General features: G+C 56.5%; 2 protein-coding genes across 8 annotated transcripts; both read right to left on the bottom strand.

Moving 5' to 3' along the window:
* Window positions 1–943: 943 nt before the first annotated feature.
* Window positions 944–6,306, bottom strand: ALDOA (aldolase, fructose-bisphosphate A). Of its 4 annotated transcripts, none has more exons than XM_032430974.1 (9): window positions 6,148–6,306; window positions 3,597–3,723; window positions 3,300–3,511; window positions 2,673–2,727; window positions 2,417–2,577; window positions 1,981–2,064; window positions 1,697–1,871; window positions 1,335–1,534; window positions 944–1,246 (listed from the first exon to the last, which is right to left on the bottom strand). In XM_032430974.1, the coding sequence occupies exons 2-9, from the start codon at window positions 3,706–3,708 to the stop codon at window positions 1,151–1,153; spliced, it is 1,095 nt and encodes a 364-aa protein (XP_032286865.1). In that variant the 5' UTR covers window positions 3,709–3,723; window positions 6,148–6,306; the 3' UTR covers window positions 944–1,150. The 4 variants fall into 4 exon arrangements, with proteins under 4 accessions (XP_032286865.1, XP_032286864.1, XP_032286867.1 ...); XM_032430973.1 differs by lacking the exon at window positions 6,148–6,306 and adding an exon at window positions 5,036–5,626; XM_032430976.1 differs by lacking the exon at window positions 6,148–6,306 and adding an exon at window positions 4,755–4,888.
* A 144-nt stretch (window positions 6,307–6,450) lies between these two features.
* LOC116648754 (keratin-associated protein 10-2) lies at window positions 6,451–12,693 on the bottom strand. Of its 4 annotated transcripts, none has more exons than XM_032430979.1 (5): window positions 12,623–12,693; window positions 12,351–12,386; window positions 11,441–11,584; window positions 11,096–11,251; window positions 6,678–7,200 (listed from the first exon to the last, which is right to left on the bottom strand). In XM_032430979.1, the coding sequence occupies exons 2-5, from the start codon at window positions 12,354–12,356 to the stop codon at window positions 7,087–7,089; spliced, it is 420 nt and encodes a 139-aa protein (XP_032286870.1). In that variant the 5' UTR covers window positions 12,357–12,386; window positions 12,623–12,693; the 3' UTR covers window positions 6,678–7,086. The 4 variants fall into 4 exon arrangements, with proteins under 4 accessions (XP_032286871.1, XP_032286870.1, XP_032286869.1 ...); XM_032430978.1 differs by having other exon boundaries at window positions 12,642–12,676; XM_032430980.1 differs by lacking the exon at window positions 6,678–7,200 and adding an exon at window positions 6,451–6,517 and having other exon boundaries at window positions 12,351–12,688.
* Window positions 12,694–16,712: the final 4,019 nt, after the last annotated feature.

Genomic DNA, 16,712 nt, shown 5'->3' with positions numbered 1-16,712 from the left:
TCCTAGTCAGTTAGTTCTATGAGCATCACTACAGGGATTCGGTTAAGTCCAGAGAGACAATAGTCAAGATTATTTTTTCTCTCTAGAAGTAAGCTCAGACAGGAAAGGGCCTCGTATCAGGAAATTCAGGAAATGGCAAGACTCACGAGGTCCCCGGTTATGACCAGGATCTAATTTAACAGCTCAGAAGAGCTGATGCAGTTACTGCTACACCTCAGCCTGGGTGACCGGGGAAGGGCCCAAGGTAAGGCACAGGGGTTAAGTGCAGGGCCTTCATTCTGGCTACATGGAATACAGCAGCTACATTGGCTCAGGGCTTAACCCAGAACCTGAGCCCCACAGTTGTTTGTGTTGCTGAGGCCGCTTTGGAAAGGGATTCCAGGTTTGTCAAGGGCTTCCCCAGCCCAAAGAAGATTAAGAAGCCAGTTCTAATCCCATCACCTGTTAAGATGGGAAAACAGACCAGCTCAACAGTGTAAATGAAGGACGTATGTATTAATAATCTTGTCTTCATCAAGAAAGGGCAATCTCAGGCAGTACGGCCTTAAGCATGGGCACCTACTCATATAGATCACTTCTGTCTCCTGGCTTATAGCACTCGGGAAATGTTGGCTTTTGTGACGGTTTTTGTCACAGGGGCCTTCTGTGTCTCTAAATTCTGGGTCTAAAAGTGCAGCTGAGCCTCACAGTTACACACATAGTCCCCAACTGTGAGCTTTATCAGGTGCTGCTGGCAAAAGGGGGCGAAGCCCTTGGTGGTGGGAAGAAAATTTCACAAGCTCTCTTCTTGAAGCCCCAGACAAGCGTAAAACAATATAGGAAGGTCCTCTCCCAACCCATTCGATTTTCTCCTGCCTTGCAAGGACAAGCAGAAAGGACTCTTCTAGGCTCTGCCACCTCCCCTGGCCCTCCCCGGCCTGAACACCAGACATGGACAGCAGACTCCCCCTTAAATAGTTGTTTATTGGCAGTGGACTGGAAAGAGCGATGGAATTAGCATATACAGACAACACCACACACCAATGTCACGCGGGAGGCAAAGTGATGGGAAAGAGCAGCCTGGAGCCCCGGTGAGGCCCCCTCTTCAAGAGTGAGTGTGGGAGGGGGCAGGGGCTGGAGTGTTGAGGGGGCAGCCTTCGAACACCTCCGCTTAGTAGGCATGGTTAGAGATGAAGAGGGACTCGCTGGCCGCAGCCCCGGCCTGACCGCTTGGGGTGTACTTTCCTTGGCAGGCGAGGCTGTTGGCCTAAGAGGGGAGAGGAGCCAGAGTGAGGTCTCATCAGAATTCCATCCACCCCGACACCCTGCCCACCTCCATCCAGTCCCATCCTTACCAGGGCTCGCTTGACATACTCCTCCTGGGCAACCTTCAGGTTCTCCTTCTTTCCACCCCAGGCCTTCAGGGCAGAAGCCTGCAGGGCTCGGCCATAGGAGAAGGTCAGGGCCCACGGCTTCAGCAGGGGGCACTTGTTGATGGCGTTGAGGTTGATGGATGCCTCCTCCTCACTCTGGCCTCCAGACAGGAAGGTAATCCCTGTAGAACAAGGGGTAAAGTGGGGTAAGTGGTTGTAGGCAAAGACCTGGGGATTGGTAGCAGCCTCTAGAAACGGACGTGAAAATCTGACCAAATGGGCTTAAAGACTGTGGGTGCACTTCATCTACCTCCCAGAGGTCAAGAGGAGGATGTGGGTCTCACCAGTGACAGCGGGGGGCACTGTGCGGCGCAGGGCTGTGACGGTTGCCATGGCGATCTCCTCATGAGAATATTTCTGGGTGCAGGCGTGGCCTGGGGTTACCATGTTGGGCTTCAGCAAAGTGCCCTCCAGGTAGATGTGGTGGTCACTCAGAGCCTTGTAGACGGCAGCCAGCACCTACAGCAGAGCAGGGCCAAGGTGGATCGGGGTGGGGACAGGGGTCAGCCCCAAGGCCCCCGGCCCAGCTGCCCAGCCACCACACTGCCCAGGCAGGCAGGCCCCTTACCTTCTCGGTTACATACTGACAGCGCTTCAAGTCGTGGTCCCCATCAGGGAGGATCTCAGGCTCCACGATGGGCACGATGCCATGCTGTGGGGTGAGGGACAGGGTAGCCATGAGGCCTCCTAACCTGGAGCCCACCTACAGCTCTCCACAGCCACCAGCAATCTTCTGTCCACAACGACAGAGACTCATGGTTTCACAGCCCTCAGCGGACTGCAGGAGACAGGCATGTCCTCCAAGCCACCCACACAATCCCTCTTCTGCCCCTCTGTTCACAGAGCCCTCGAGTATCCTCCACGGGCCCAAGCCGGAAGCTTGGTGAGGATCCAGAACAGGTGCCTTGGCGGGGGGAGGGGGCATGTATCCTGACAGATGGGTGGCAGGCTAGCTGGAACAAAAAGGAGGTGGGAGGTGGCCTGTTGGGGACCCGCCGGCCCACCTGCTGACAGATGCTGGCGTAACGGGCCAGAACGTTGGCATTTTCCATGATGGCAAGGGCCGAGGGGGTGTGTTCCCCAATCTTCAGCACACAGCGCCACTTGGCGAAGTCAGCTCCATCCTTCTTGTATTGGGCACAGCGCTCAGACAGCCCATCCAGCCCTGGATGGGGAGCAGAAGTCAGAGCATGGCGGAGGACGGGATGGGTGCCACCCAGAGGGGTAGGTCTGGAGGGCAGGGAGCAGAGCAGTTCTCACCTTGGGTGGTAGTCTCGCCATTTGTTCCTGCCAGAGGTACCACGCCCTTGTCCACCTGTTGGGGGGGTTGGGCAACAACGTAAGGCGGGGGAAGGGACCTCTAGTACTCCACTCTGCCCTCAACTTTCCTTAATCTCTCAAGCGGTATCTCGCTTTGCAAACGTTTTCACGTAGTTACAATACTTGATCCTAGGAGGGAAAATACATGGGGATGTGATCGGACAGAGCCTGGGCTCCTAGCACTTACTAACTCGGTGAGCCGCACACATCACTGCCTTGAGCTTCTGGTTTTTTTCTCTGTACGATGAAGGGAATACTGTGCTCTGAGAATTACAAGGATTAAAAATGCCAAGCAGGGGCACCTGGCTGGCTCAGTCGGTGGAGCCTGTGACTCTTGATCTCAGGGTTGGTTGTGAGTTCAAGCCCCAGGCTGGGCGTAGGAATTACTCAAAAATAGAGTATTAAAAACAGGCCAAACAGGTCCCCTAAGTTTGTAGCTTTTCTCACATATGCTTTGGAGGTGATCTGGGGCAGACCCCACCCAACATCCATCCCCAGCCTACTACTCTGGCCTTCTCTCCCGGAGCGCTCGCTCACCTCTCACATCCTGAGACCCCGCCCCCTCACCTTGATGCCCACAACACCGCCCTTGGATTTGATCACTTGGGGGAAGGGACGCCCATCATCTGTCTTCTGGTAGAGCGTCTCGTGGAAAAGGATGACGCCCCCGATGCAGGGGTTCACGCGGTCGTCGGCGGTCAGCAGCAGCTGTCGGTAGAAGCGCCGGTTCTCCTCTGTGTTCTCAGTGCCGATGGACTGCAGCCGCTTGGCGATGCTCCCTGGGAGGGGGCAGCATACAGAAATAAGGGGGTCAGCCGGTCACCCTTGACCCTAGGCTCTCCTCCTACCGTGTCCTGCCCGTACCAGTGGACTCATCTGCAGCCAGGATGCCCCTGCCCGGAGCCACGATGCGGTGAGCGATGTCAGAAAGCTCCTTCTTCTGCTCCGGGGTCAGCGCTGGGTATTGGTGGGGCATGGTGCCGGTCGGTTCCTGGGCAAAGGAGGCCGATAGGGGAGGACTGGTTAGCGGGGGCTCACTGTGGTCTTCCAACCAGCAGGGCCCCTTGCCTGGAGGTTGGGATAAAGGTTCCCTACCTCCCCTGCTCCATACAGGGAGGTATCTGGCCACTTCCTGTCCCCAGGCCTCCCCTACACCCAACTTCCCTATACTAGGCCTGCCTCCTGTACCTTTCCTAACACTGTCTGTTGCTGGGTGTTTCCCAGCTGTGGGTGGGGTTGCATACTGGCATCTGGGGCAATGCAATAGGCCAGAGCCATGGACAGACGGGTCATGTAGAAGCCGGACCCTTCTGGCTTGCGCTCTGCCATGGGGTCACCTTGCCTAGAAGCAGAACCGAACCGGAGTAATTTAGAATTTAGAGGGGGTACATAGGCAGAGGGCCCAACCCAAGGACCCAGAGAAGGGAAAGTTCTGTGTTTCAAGTCCCACAGCACAAAGGCCAGAGCTGAGATTAGAACCCAGATCTTCTGACTGCCAGGGCCTTCCAATCCACCCAAGATCCCAGGGCTGGCCTAGGCTCCAAAGCCTCAAGGACATCCCAAGGTCAAGCTTCTCCACCAGGGTTGGGGGAGGGCATTCGGAAAAGGGTGTTAGAAGAAAGGGCAGGAGGGTAATCAGAAGCCCAGGAAAGGGCAGCAGAGGAAGTCCAGGCCGGGGTGGCGGAAAGGGGTAAGGTTTGCCGATCTCACTGCTCATACAGGGTGAGAGAATTGTAGAGAGGCAAGCGCCCCACCCCTTCCCCTGAAAGTGCTCCTGTCTGCTCGCACGGCTGCAGCTGTTCCAGGCTCACCATCAAGGTCACCCAATAAGGAAAGACACGAAAGTGTTAAGGGCCATCAGGCGCCTCCAAGGGGTTTCCCCTCCTCGCCGCGGGTGCCCACCTCCCAGGGCAGGGCCCAACCACGCTTTCGGGAACCCTGAGTCAGTTTTATGAGCTGGCCCCCATCCCTTGCTGCCTCTTAGGATCCCCGCAGAGGCAAGGGGGCCGTAATGCTTTGCACCTGGGGTCCCGGCAAGTAAAGGAGAGAGAGAATGGCCCTTCATCTCGTCCTGCTTCCTCCCTCGCCATGACGCAGCGCGCGGAGCCGCTGCATTGCGCAGCAAACCAAGAGAGCTCAAGCTGGAGAGGGTTGCGGAATCCCGGCTTAGAGCTTATGTGTGGGTGGTAGTGGGGCGCGAGAGATGCTGGGACCGGGGTTGGGGGAGGGGGGGCCGACTGCCGACGGCCCCCAGGATCCTTCTCCACGGTCCCTGACCTTCGCACATGGCGAGGGGCGCTCACCTGGCACGGGAGGGGGCGGGTTTGCGGGGTGCGGCGGCGGAGGCGGCGGGCCGGCGAGCAGACTCACTGAGCGAACGCGGCAGTGGTTACCAGGACCCTGGTTCTGCGGCGCGTTCCAGGAGGAACGCAGCCTATTCAGCTCCCGAGGGGGCGGCACAGGGGGCGGGCAGGAGGGAGGTGGCGCCGGGCTTTATAAGGGCACGGCGCCAGCCTCCGCCGGGTTTTTTCCCTTGAAGGGGGCGGGAGGCGCCCTGGCGTCCAATTGCAGGCGAGGATCGGCGGAGAGGCCGCCCCCGAAAGGCGAAGCCCGGAGGCGGCGCTTGGGCGGGGACAGCGCGGCGAGAACACGATCCCTCCCCCGGCCCCCTAGGACGTGACTCGGGCCACATCCTGCGGGTCGCCGGGGCCCTCCCCTCCCTCTCCCTCCACCCCCCCCACGTTGGCGCGTTCTGGGGCGCCGTGACTCAGCCGACTGGGGCACCGGAGGAGATGGGGAGGGGGAAGGGGGTGCAAGAGCCTGAAAAGACGGAGGCTCAGCCTCCCCGCCCAGCCCCCGCCGGGCGGCCCGAGGCAGCCCCAGCTTCCGGCCGGCGCTGATGGCCGCGTGTGTCACGCTGTGGCACACCCGGAGGTCGGGCGTCGGCCGGCCTCGCCCGCAGGCTCCCCTTGCGGGCTCAGGGGCGCGGGGCCACCTCTCCCTGGGTCATCAGCCCGCGCGGAAGAGCGGCTGCACCGGGAGGAGCCCGAGAGGGCGGCGGGGCAGCGGTTCCGGGAGGCCCGCCCGCGCGGGTGTCTGCGCCCCGGCCGCGCCCGTCGGGCTCACGGGCTCTGGGCCCAGCGGGCCAGCCTCGCCGCGCATGCGCAGGCGCTTTCCGCCCCGGGCCGGAGCCGACCTGCCTGCAGCCGCCACCGCTCGTCCCCCCCCCACCCCGAGTCTGGGGACGCGGCGCCAGAAGCCCCGCGAAAACGTCTCCCTGGGACCTGACTTCCCCCTCCAAATCAAACCTGTCCCTAGCTGGTCAGCCCCCAGATACATTCCGAACCCCCTCATCCTAACCTGGACCCCGTAGGCCGCCCCCCCCCCGCCCCCGCTGCGTCCCGCCGGCACCCACCTGCGAGGAGGCAGAAGGAGCGAGCAGAGCCTGGTCAGCAGCGAGTGAGCCGGGCCGCTCCCGGGCTGGGTTATAAGGCAGCTCCCGCCCTCCCCCCAGTCCACGTCTGCAACCTCCTCCAGTGACCCCTGCCCTTTGCTTGCCACGGATCCGCTGGCAGGGACCTATATTTAGGGAAACATGAAGCCCCTGACATTCATGCCAGCGTGGGGCCTACAGTGAGGGAAGGGGGAGGAAGGCCTGGGCCTGCCCTAGTTGGGGGGCAGGGGCGTGCCCTGCCCACTCACCGGTACTTTGGAGGACATTTCCTTGGAAATCCAGCCTGAAGCCCTCAGAGGTTGTCAAGAGAAATCAATCTTTGCACAGGGATCTGTGGGGAGGGAGAAGAGGAAAGGAGACTCGGATCTGTGGCCCTCCCTGCCTCCTTCTCTATCCTCCCTCCCCTCTGGGCCCTGATGATGGCTCTTGTGATTCTGGGGAGACCATGCCTTTGGTGGGAGAGCAGATGCAGGCGCGATGCTCACCTCAAGATAACCGAGAGTCCATGGACACTGTGTGGTTGTGGTACCCCTATGTCCTGATACTCCAGGCTCAAGTTTGTCCCATGAGGTGGTCTGTGGTGAGCAGTGTCTCCCACCCTCACCTTCAATTATAATAGTTTATGTGGCGAGGAGGAGAGGTGGGCAGGGCGCTAGCCCCTCTCCCTCCTGGCTCTCCAAAGGGGCTGCAGTCCAAATGGCCAGGGGCTCTCTGAGTCCTGCTCTGCAGGGAGCCAGGCTCTCCACAGCTGGTTCCCAGGCCGATGAGCTGCGCAGGCCATTTGTGGTTCCAGGGGCCTGGAGAAAGGTGCCTGGAGGCCCCGTCAGGGAGCGGGGCAGGGAGCGGGGCATGTGGGCCCCGGGGGCTGGCCACTCCCCAAGGGGCAGGGACTCTGGGGCCTCATCGGAGCTTGATCTCGAAGCAGAGACAGTTGAGGCTCTGGCAGTCCGGAGGCTGGCAAGCACAGGCACAGTCACAGAGCGGACAGCAGCGGGGACAGCCAGGGGCCCAACCCTGAGGGAGAGGAGAGAGGGGTGAGGGAGGGGGGCAGGAGGAACGGTGACCAGTCCCCTAAGCTGTTTCCCTCTCCAGGGAGAAGGGAACAGAGAGGCCTGGGAAGCCCCATTTGCCCAGTGGAACAGAGGGTACCATCTACCATTTCTTGGGAACAAATCAGTTCCCTGTGCTGTTGAGAAATCAGCTAGGAGGTGGCGTTCCAAACAACTGAGCTCGGGAGCTGGAAGAAATTATTCAGGGGGTTCTTTCCTTCCCATTTTATAGGCAAGGAGACTGAGAGATCAAGTAGCCCTGTTCCATGAAGTCCCTATGTTCAGCTCAAAGTTGGTTCTACTATATCCTTGTGGCCTCCTTCAGTTCCAAATGAGGAGACGAGGGAAAGCACACACACATTTTCCTTCTATGATAAAAAGAACTTGGTTCTGTTTTCTTCCTTGGCATGAGACCAAACTGCAGGACCTCTTTCAATATTTCTGAGCACCTACTCCCTGCAAGCACAGACTGTATTCATGAATCATTCTGAAAAATCTCCCAGTTGTCTTTGAAAATGGTAATTGGCAGATTTTTTTTTTTTTTAATGTTTTCAAGAGTCCCCTCTCTTTTATTTATCAGAACCTTGGGCAGGGGGCCTCTTTACAAAAGAGGAAATGGAGGCTCAGAGAGGGAGAGCCCCCTTGACTCCACTGCCCCCCAGAGCCAGAACTATAAGCTTCTTTCTGGGTCTGCGGGGACAGGGACAGTTCATCTCATGTCACCAGTGAGCTAGCATGAGGACTCATCCTTGGCAGGTATGTGAGATACAAATGAATGTCGAATGAGTGGATGAATCAAACCGTTTTCCCCTCTTTGGGCAAAGAAGAAAGAAGAGGACTCCTCAGCTCCCGGGGGGGAAAAGAAGGGTCTGTCTCTTGGGGAACAGGACAGCATGTCCCTCGCGACAAGAAGGGAGAACTGGTCTATTTCAGCCTCCTCCTCTCCTGCCCGGTGACGGGTGATCTGCGACTGCTTCACGCATGGGCTGGAGTCAGGCCAAGTGGCTGGAGTGGGACACACCCCGGACGTGCCAGGAGATTGGCTCCTTGAGGCCTGAGGCCAAGCTAGCTGACAGTCCCAGTTGCACACCTCAATCAGATGCCAGGCCAAGCCAGGAATAGGGGAATGACCTTCGAAACAGCTGAGGTTTGGGGGTGTGCTGTCAGACGACTGGTGAGATCAGATATCACTAGGGGCTCCAGTGAGGGGAGGGGATCTGCTGGCTGCAGGGACAGGGGTCTGAGCTGGGCTGGTGCTGCTGTCAGCAGGACTGTCTCTCCAGGAGGAGGCTACAGGCGTCATGGCGGAAGGGGGAGTGAAGCGGTTTCCTTGTATCTGACGAAGGGGTGGTTTGGGGCATCCCTGGGGAGTCCCAGTTTGGGATGAAGTGGGCTCTGTGAGGTTTTGGAGGACCACACTGTCATTCTGCGTGCAGCACTGGTGGCTGAGAGAGCCTCCGCCACCCTCACCTCAGAGGAGAGGGTATTAAAAGCATTTCTGGGCTCTGTCCACTGGAAGGGTTTAGAGCTAGTCATTAATAACTGTCTAATGGATTGCTCGACTCTCACAAGCAGCCATGTGGCTTCTGGAAGGAATCTGCTACTTCAGTACATAAGCAAGAATGCCACAAGCCTGTTAACCCTTGTGTCTCTCTAGGCTCTGCAGCTTCGGCTTCGATTCCTTTCCCTGTGATTTTGTGACGGCCCGCCGTCTCTGGTGTCCAGAGCTCAGGCCCAGATTTGAATCAAATCCAGGGCCAGGTTTGGCTCACTCATGTTTTGAGCCTCAGTTCGGTCATCTCTGAAACCAACTGAATGCCTGCTCCAGAGGCTCACGGTGGGGCATCAGGGGAAGGAGCTGAGCCCGATGCCTAGTACATGGTGAGCACTCCAGAAAAGGCAGTGATTCTTGCTACCGCTCTCCGCGGCCCCGGCCCCGGCTAGACCTACTGGATGTGGGGCCCGGATGCCTGGCTTTGTGTCTGTCCCACCCGCGCTTCTGATCACACACAGGGCTGAGAACCAACCACCGTGCTATGTATCACTTCGTTTCTCATGCTCTAGCGTAACTGCCTACTTCCTCCTCTCTGCCCTTCGTTGCAGTGGAAGCCCCGTGTGGGTTGGGACCCAGTCCAGCTTCTTTCGCAGAGCCCCCAGGGCCTGGCACAGTGCCTCAACGATGACTGCATAGATCTTTAGTAGGTGAAGGAATGGGTGAACGAGTGAATGAGATCCTTGCCACATGCTTGGTGAAAGCCCAGAGCAGGCAGGTGTCTCCCCCAGAGAGGAAGAGAAATCTGGGTTTGCGTCCTGGCCTGGGCCTCAGGTAAGTCACTCCAGCCTCTGGAAGGCTGTTTCTAACAGCTGTAAAGTAGGCAAGAGCTTTGTCATATTTGTGGTTGTTACTGTTACTACAAGGAAACTGAAGAACAGGCACTTTACTGTACTTTGTGCAAAGACAGCTCAAGGACAGAACGATCCTGCCCTGCCCTGTGGCCATTCTAGAATCCTTCCTTCCTGGCTCTGGCAGAAGCCGGGTGGATCAGGCCCTGAGGTCTCCAGGTCTGGAATTCCCTGGACCTCACCCTGACCGAGGAGGAGAGGCCCAGACTGACAGAAGGGGCAAGGAGCAGCATGCCCCCGACAGGGGACCAGAAATTGCTTCGTAATTGAGCATTTCCTATAAAACAGGGAGTTTTTAGGACCTAGGGCCGTCTTCTTTTTCCCCTTTGCCCCCTTAGCCTCAGTCCTGGGCTCCCTTTCCCAGCTATCCCTAGGAAACCAGAAGCAGATTTTTTTGTAAGAGGAGAGCCCCTTGCCCCATAATTTCCTTCAAAACTCAAAATATCTCCCGGGAATTTGACCAACTATGGTCAGCCCAAGTTATGAATTTGCTTGTCTTTCATCCTCCCGCTTTCCTCCTGGGGAAGGTCACCACTTCAAGGGCAAGAGCTTCGCTGTCTTAAATCCGAGCCCCAAATAGGAAGGTGGTCAATTACATTTACCATCTTTCAACCCACAAAAGCGAAAATGGCCTGCCCTCCAGGAGCCAGGCTTCTCCCTGAGGATTCTATTTCGACGCACAATGGAGCAATTTACTGTGCACCACTCTACTATGTAACATTGTAGAAGCGACTGAACCTCCCTCCGCCAACTCCCCCCCCCTGCAAAAGGACAGAAATACTTCCCCCTCTACATACACAGGCACGGAGAGGAGGTCAAGGTGTGATGTCAAGTAAAAAGGGCAGGTAGCAGAAGTGATGAAAGAGTATTTGGGGCATGACTGCATCTTTGCCGAATACGGGTAGCTAACACAGCAGTGACAGCAGTCTTTCAGTATATGAGGGCGCACACAAAGCATAGTGGCCCTGGTTACAGAGCCGGTTTATACGCTGACTGGTGCCTTCTACGTATTTCTACATGCACACTTTGTAATCAATGCTTTTCATACTCAGAACTATATATATCTAGGTTTTTAAAAATACCCAGCTCTCGGGGTTGTTGAGTAAATGATAATGTCAATAAAGTGGCACAGAATCTGGGGCGTCGGACTCACTCAGTGAACAGAAGGAGCTCTGTGCCGGCTTGTTTTTTCTTTTAACCACCATTTTCAGAAGCCAGTGTGCCCTCCAGGTTACACACCTGTCCCCAGCTGCCACCCTGTTTTCTTTCCTCCAAGTAGCTTTCAGCACCAGAAAGTCTGCGATGTGCTGTTTACCGTGTCTTTGACTGTCGCCAACTGACCCGGTCCCCAGAGCCGGTGCTCAGCAATCCATGTTGTTGAACACCACCAACAAAAGAAATGCCCAGAGAGGGCCCGGGTCAGGGCTCAGGGCGCCAGGGCTGGGATGGGAACTCACCGCTTCTGTGGGCTGGGGGCAGCAGGCGTCCAGGCAGTGGGCTGGGCTAGGCAGAGGGAAGTCACAGGCTTCTGCACAGGTCCAGCAACAGTCCTGGGGCCTGGAGGCACCTTGCTTCCTGCAGGGGGAGCTGCAGCCGGTGCAGCCACCATGGGCCTAGGAGATGCAAAGGGGCAGGATCCGGGCCAGATGGTGGGGGGGAGGAGGGGGGGACACGGCACGGAGGGATGGACGCGGTGGCTAAATGGCAAAGGAGCCTCAGGGTAAGGGCCTGCCGATGAGGGCACTGACTGACCACTTCCTCTTCCCCGGAGCCCCCCCTTCGGCCTCCGCCAGGCCCCTCACCAGTAGGCAGTGCCTAGCCAGCAGCACTACGCCGAGCAGCAACAAATAGACGCCTACAGCGATGAACACGATGGCAGGGATGGGGAGCACCAGGGGAGGACTGCTGACGGGAGCCGGGGTGGGATTCCACGGGCCAGAGGAGGCCTGCACAAGCACAGGAGGAAGGGGTGACAAGGAGGTGGGAGGGGCTGCGGGGAGCACCAAAATACCAGGAGGGACACCTGGACGCGGCTGGGATGAGAGGAGGAACAGCCACCAGATGGCGGGGAGAGAGTCATTAGGACTACACTATCCTGATCCCCAAACGTGACTTTTCCCAATCACCCCCTTTTCAGGACCATCAGTACCTGCTGGTCACTCGAGAATTTTCCAAGACTTGTTGATCTTCCTCTCAGAATGCCTCTCCACACAGACCTATTGTCTCTGATTCCTCGGCCCTACTTTACCATCCCTCAGGCCCTAAATGTCTTCCAACCTGCAGTTTTGCCCCTTTCCACACCAGCTGTGTTGTGTAACCCTCCCTTCCTTACAATCCATCAATGTCTCCCACGGACTCAGTCCAGACTTCTTATCTCAGTGACAAAGCCCCAGTCTAGCCCTGCCTACCTCTCCCTCCCTCCTCCTCTGTACTCCGGCCAGACTGAAGTCTCCCTGCCCAAGCTGTTCCCTCAGCCTGGGATGCCTTTAAAGCCTCCTGGATTACTTGGCAAGCTTCTCATCTTGCCAGAAAGAGCGGGAATGTGCTCTCCGTGTGCAGTCTATTCCGGGCACTCTCTCACAGCTCTGGTCCTGAGCTCGAAGGGTCTCTGTTGGGTAAACAGCCCCCTCTCCAGTCTGCGCTCGGGCTCCGAGGCGAGTTTAAGGCCCTGAGGGGGCCGCTCCAGAAAAGGGGAAGGGGCCTAGGACTCACGTCCATGGGTCAGGACAGCGCCAGTCAGTCCAGGAGCTGCAGAGGAGAGAAAGTCCTGGGTCTCAGAGGCTGAGAGGGGCCATTGGACTGGGATGCCCACTCCGCCCCCCCCCCCCATTCCCCGCTTGGAGAAACTGAGGCCGAACGATGGCTCCTGGTCCGGACAGTGGGGATCGGGGGTCCGGGGATTCGGGGCGGCGTCCCCCTCGCAGGCCCCAGCCTGACCCGGCCACACCCCTGGCTGTCCCCACCCCCCGGCTCCCTCCAGTGACCGGTCCCCGGCGCCTGCACCCTCGGGGCCGCGGGCAGTTCGCGGATTCCGCGCCGCGCTCGTCCAATCGGCCGCCGCCCAGAAGCTCCCGCTGCGTCTGGCCGTTGCCATGGGGATCCGCGCGCCGCTCCTACGGCGGCCGCCGAGACCCAAATTCCTTCTCCCCGCCGCTCGCCGCTCTTCCCCGGCCCGATCCTCTGCGGCCGCCAGCCCCTCCTAGTCGCGGGCCTCTGGGTTTTCCCGCCGTTACTGAACGGAAAAGGCGATTTCCCCGCTGCCACCTGCCCGGGTCGGGTCCTCATCCCGTGCTGGGTCCTGCGGCGCCGCCGAGGGAACACCGACCCGCCGGGCGGCACCACCAACGTGCTGGGTGACTTTGGCCAAGTCACTGCGCCGCGCGGAATCCATTTCCTCCTCTGCAAAACGGGGAAACTCCTGCCTTACGGGGATGCTGTAAAAATCAAAGCTAACTTGTCAATTGTATAGCGTTCTACTTTTTTTTTTTTTCTTCTACTTTACCCCACTCATTTTTTACTGACTGTGCTCCAGTTTAAGACTTGGGCGGGTCTCCTCAACCTTCGGTCACTGTCAAAGTCATTTCCTGCCACCCACCTCAGATCTTGTCCCTTTTCTATTTTAACCTTCCGAAGGACAAAGTTCCTCCAAAGGACAAAGTTCAAATGCTTAGCAGACTGTTCACCTCATCCAGTCTGGGCCCCTCCTATCTTCCTTTTGTTCATTTACAGCATATCTCATCTAGGCTCGGCCTCCAGCCGGGAATAAAACAGATTTCCTGTCCTCATGGGGCACACATTCCACTGGGGGAGGAGGAGCAGATAATCTGTAAACAAATAAGTAAGACTGTTCCGTGTTCCATCATTCATTCTTCCAGTCTTCCACCGTAGGATGTATTCAAGGTTCCTGAGCAAAGGGTTCCACAGCTCCACACATTTGCAGATACTGTTCCCTCTGCCTAGCACACCCTTCCCCTATTTCCCCCTGAAGAACTCCCTCATCCTCCAAGCCTCTGCTCAATTTTGCCTCAGGGAGGTCTCCCTGCCAACCTCCGGGGGAGGTCGCTGCTTTGGGCACCTTATATGCATGCCCTATTCCAGCACTGATGACTATGTATTTGACTTCTCCCCTTCGGTGCCTGGCTCCCTGGTTAGACAACAAGTGCCTGGGTCTGATTCATCCCCATATCGCAAGCCCTGGCAGTTGGTGTGGTCTTGGGGGCCTCCAGCGAGTACTCACTGATTCTAAGAACGAATCAAATCCAATGCCATCCACCAATGAAGGGTGGTTATCGAGATGCCCTGGTCCCATGGCTCACAAGCCACTCAGACCTCCCACTTGCATTCCTGCCCTTTGGGATCTACACAGACATGACTGCACTCTGTACACTCATGTAAGCACACCAAGGCCTCAGACTTCATCCAATAACTGCATCTGGCCATGTTCCCCTGAAAGCAGTGATGTTGGAAAGAACATTAGGGTTCGAAGCTGACGGCCAAGAAAGAGTTCTTGAGACGTCTTTGGTGCAAAAATGTGATTTTTATTAAAGCACGGGGACAGGACCCTCCCGCAGAAAGAGCGGCAATGGGGTCATGAGGAGTGGCCCATTATATACTTTCAAGTTGGGAGAGGGTTAGGGATAGCGTAAGTCTCTAAGGAATTTTGGAAGCAAGGTTACCAGGACCTTGAGGGGGCTAGCTATTGTTGGGAAAAGGTCATTTATTACCGTCTAATAAACCCTTACTCATGAGACCCTTCAGATGTATATCAGTGGGCCATATGCTTGGGGGATGATTGCCAACATGTATCTTGGGGGGTTTAGAGATAAAGGAAGTTTCCAAAAGAATTTGTATATGTTAAAGTAGGCTTACAGGATCCTGGGAGGTGGGGGATGGGCTAGGATTGTCTTTTGCCCTTAGCAAAGTGTCAACATGGAGGCAGTTGAGTCCCTAGAGGAATGTCACTCTGCCCGTTTCAAGGACTTGTCAATGAGCTGTAGGAAATTTAATAGTTTGTTTCTGCCTTTGTTTCCCACATCAGCAGTACCACCACATACCTACTTCTGTCCACATCCCCCCCCCCATGTACCTCGTCCCTGCTGCTGCCCCTGGGGATTTCCAGCACCCCGAGGCAACCCCAGAAATCGCCAGGGTTTGTGTCCCCGGGTGCCAAATCTCCCTTCTCACCTTCAACCACACTGACAGAGTCCCATCCCTCCTCTGCCACCCCCAGCCCTCTCAGAGGGAGCTTCAAACCCAGGAGACAGGAAGCTAGCTGTCCCCAATGTCACCATTGCTGACTCTAAGGTAGAGTCAGGTTGCCTTCTTGGGGCTGTTGTCTTGTCTGCCCCATCTTCTTTGCAGAATCCCAAGGCCCAAGATGAGGCCAGTTCCCACCCCAGCCCCAGGAAAGGCCTCAAGTGACACAGACTCCCTCCCTCTGTTCTGTTCCTGCCAACAGAGAGATGTCAGCCTTGGCAAGACCTCTGGACACATCCATGGCCTGCAGTGGTCAGACTCACTGCTGATGGTATTCTGTTCCTACCATGGGCTCATACATTATGCAGGATGGTGGGCAGTGCACCGGGCCTGCTCTCTGCAAGACAAACCAATAGGACGGGTGATGTATGCACCCACTTTGCCAAGGCTACTTCTGCCCACATCACACCATTTGTTGGAGGCAGGAAGAAACTGACTTCACGATGGCCAAAGAACCATAAGGTCTCCCTCTCCCTCAAGTTCAAAGCTGGAGATGTCAGATATGATCGTGTGGAGTTTTGCACTGACCCCAGGAAGGAAAGAAAAAGATGATGTACTCTCAGTCCTTGTGGGGTGGGTGGGAGATCTGAGACCCACCGAACACCCAGGAGATGAGAGAAACCCAGCCAGGCCTGCCCTCAGGCGAGAGAATGGAACCCGGCTGCTCCGATTTTGATCTTAGACTTTCGGCCCCTCCTACGGACATCAGACGATATTGCCTCCCAGAGGTTATCAGCGTCCTTTTAGGAAAATGAAAGGCCTGTGCTCCGGTAGTCACGCCCAGGGAATAAGAAGTGGAGATGACCAGAGCTAGAGCAAACATCAATCAAACCCTCTTCCCAGACTCTATTTTATTTAATCCTAACAGTAGACCTGAGTGGCATGAACAATTATTTCCATCTTATTTTAATTTTTATTTTTTCTATTTTATTTATTTATTTGAGAGAAAGTGAGGGGGGAGGGGCAGAGGGAATGGGAGAAGCAGACTCCCTGCTGAGCAGGGAGTCTAACACAGGGCTGGATCCCAGAACCCTGCGGTCATGAACAGAGCCAAAGGCAGACGCTTAACTGATGGAGCTACCAGGCCCCCCCATTATTTCCACTTTATAGATAGAAAAGAATCCTGACCTGGTTGAAAAGAATTTTAGGTCAGGCAATGGATTCTAGTTGTGCCACTGCGTATCGGTGTGACCCTGGGCAAGTCAGCTGACCTCATGGAGCCTGAGTCGCTCATCCGGAAAGTAGGGATCACCTAAGATGCAAGGGGGCTCGTGATGATCGGAGAAAAGGTTATGTACAGTCCCCAGCATAGAACAAGGGCTCATGAAAAAATAGAACCCGAACAAGTCGGAATGCATATCACAGTGAGAATTTACAAGGGGCCACATCGGAGCACATCTCATTCACTCATCCTAGCAGCCCGAGGGAGAAGTACTGCTCCAGTCCCTATCCTCATTTTACGAAGCGAGAAAGCACTTGCCCAAGTTCTCCTGGCTAGTGAGTGACAGAGCTAGGATTTGAGCTCAGGCAACGGAACTTTGTGGGTATACAACTGAGGCTCAGAGAGGTTCTGACACTTGACCAAGGTCACACAGCCAATCTATGGCAGAAAAAAAGGGCCTGGACAAACTCTTCCTTTTCTCGCTCCACTCATCTATCCTCCCCCTCAGCTTTTTCTACTGCACAGATAAAGGGTGGGACTGGGCTTGCTTAAACAGTGCCTAGCCTGGGACAGGTACAATAAAAGCACTAAATAATAGATGCTCTGGCCTGCTGGGCGGGACTCTCCCCAGAGCACGGGTGGGGGGAATTGGACCC

The sequence above is a fragment of the Phoca vitulina genome, unplaced genomic scaffold (assembly GCF_004348235.1).
Source record: "Phoca vitulina isolate PV1807 unplaced genomic scaffold, GSC_HSeal_1.0 scaffold45, whole genome shotgun sequence".
Classification (NCBI taxonomy): domain Eukaryota; kingdom Metazoa; phylum Chordata; class Mammalia; order Carnivora; family Phocidae; genus Phoca; species Phoca vitulina.
This window is presented reverse-complemented; position numbering and strand designations above follow the sequence as displayed.

What these genes read in the sequence shown, in the direction of transcription:
- ALDOA (XM_032430972.1), bottom strand. Translation starts at nt 4,061, where the DNA reads ATGGCAGAGCGCAAGCCAGAAGGGTCCGGCTTCTACATGACCCGTCTG. An exon ending in GCGGTGTTGTGGGCATCAAG is followed by an intron (nt 2,728 to 3,299) that starts GTGAGGGGGCGG and finishes CCCCCCCAACAG; the next exon opens with GTGGACAAGGGCGTGGTACC. An exon ending in TGGCGAGACTACCACCCAAG is followed by an intron (nt 2,578 to 2,672) that starts GTGAGAACTGCT and finishes CTCCCCATCCAG; the next exon opens with GGCTGGATGGGCTGTCTGAG.
- LOC116648754 (XM_032430979.1), bottom strand. An exon ending in TGGCTAGGCACTGCCTACTG is followed by an intron (nt 11,252 to 11,440) that starts GTGAGGGGCCTG and finishes TGCATCTCCTAG; the next exon opens with GCCCATGGTGGCTGCACCGG. An exon ending in GCCCCCAGCCCACAGAAGCG is followed by an intron (nt 7,201 to 11,095) that starts GTGAGTTCCCAT and finishes CCTCTCCCTCAG; the next exon opens with GGTTGGGCCCCTGGCTGTCC.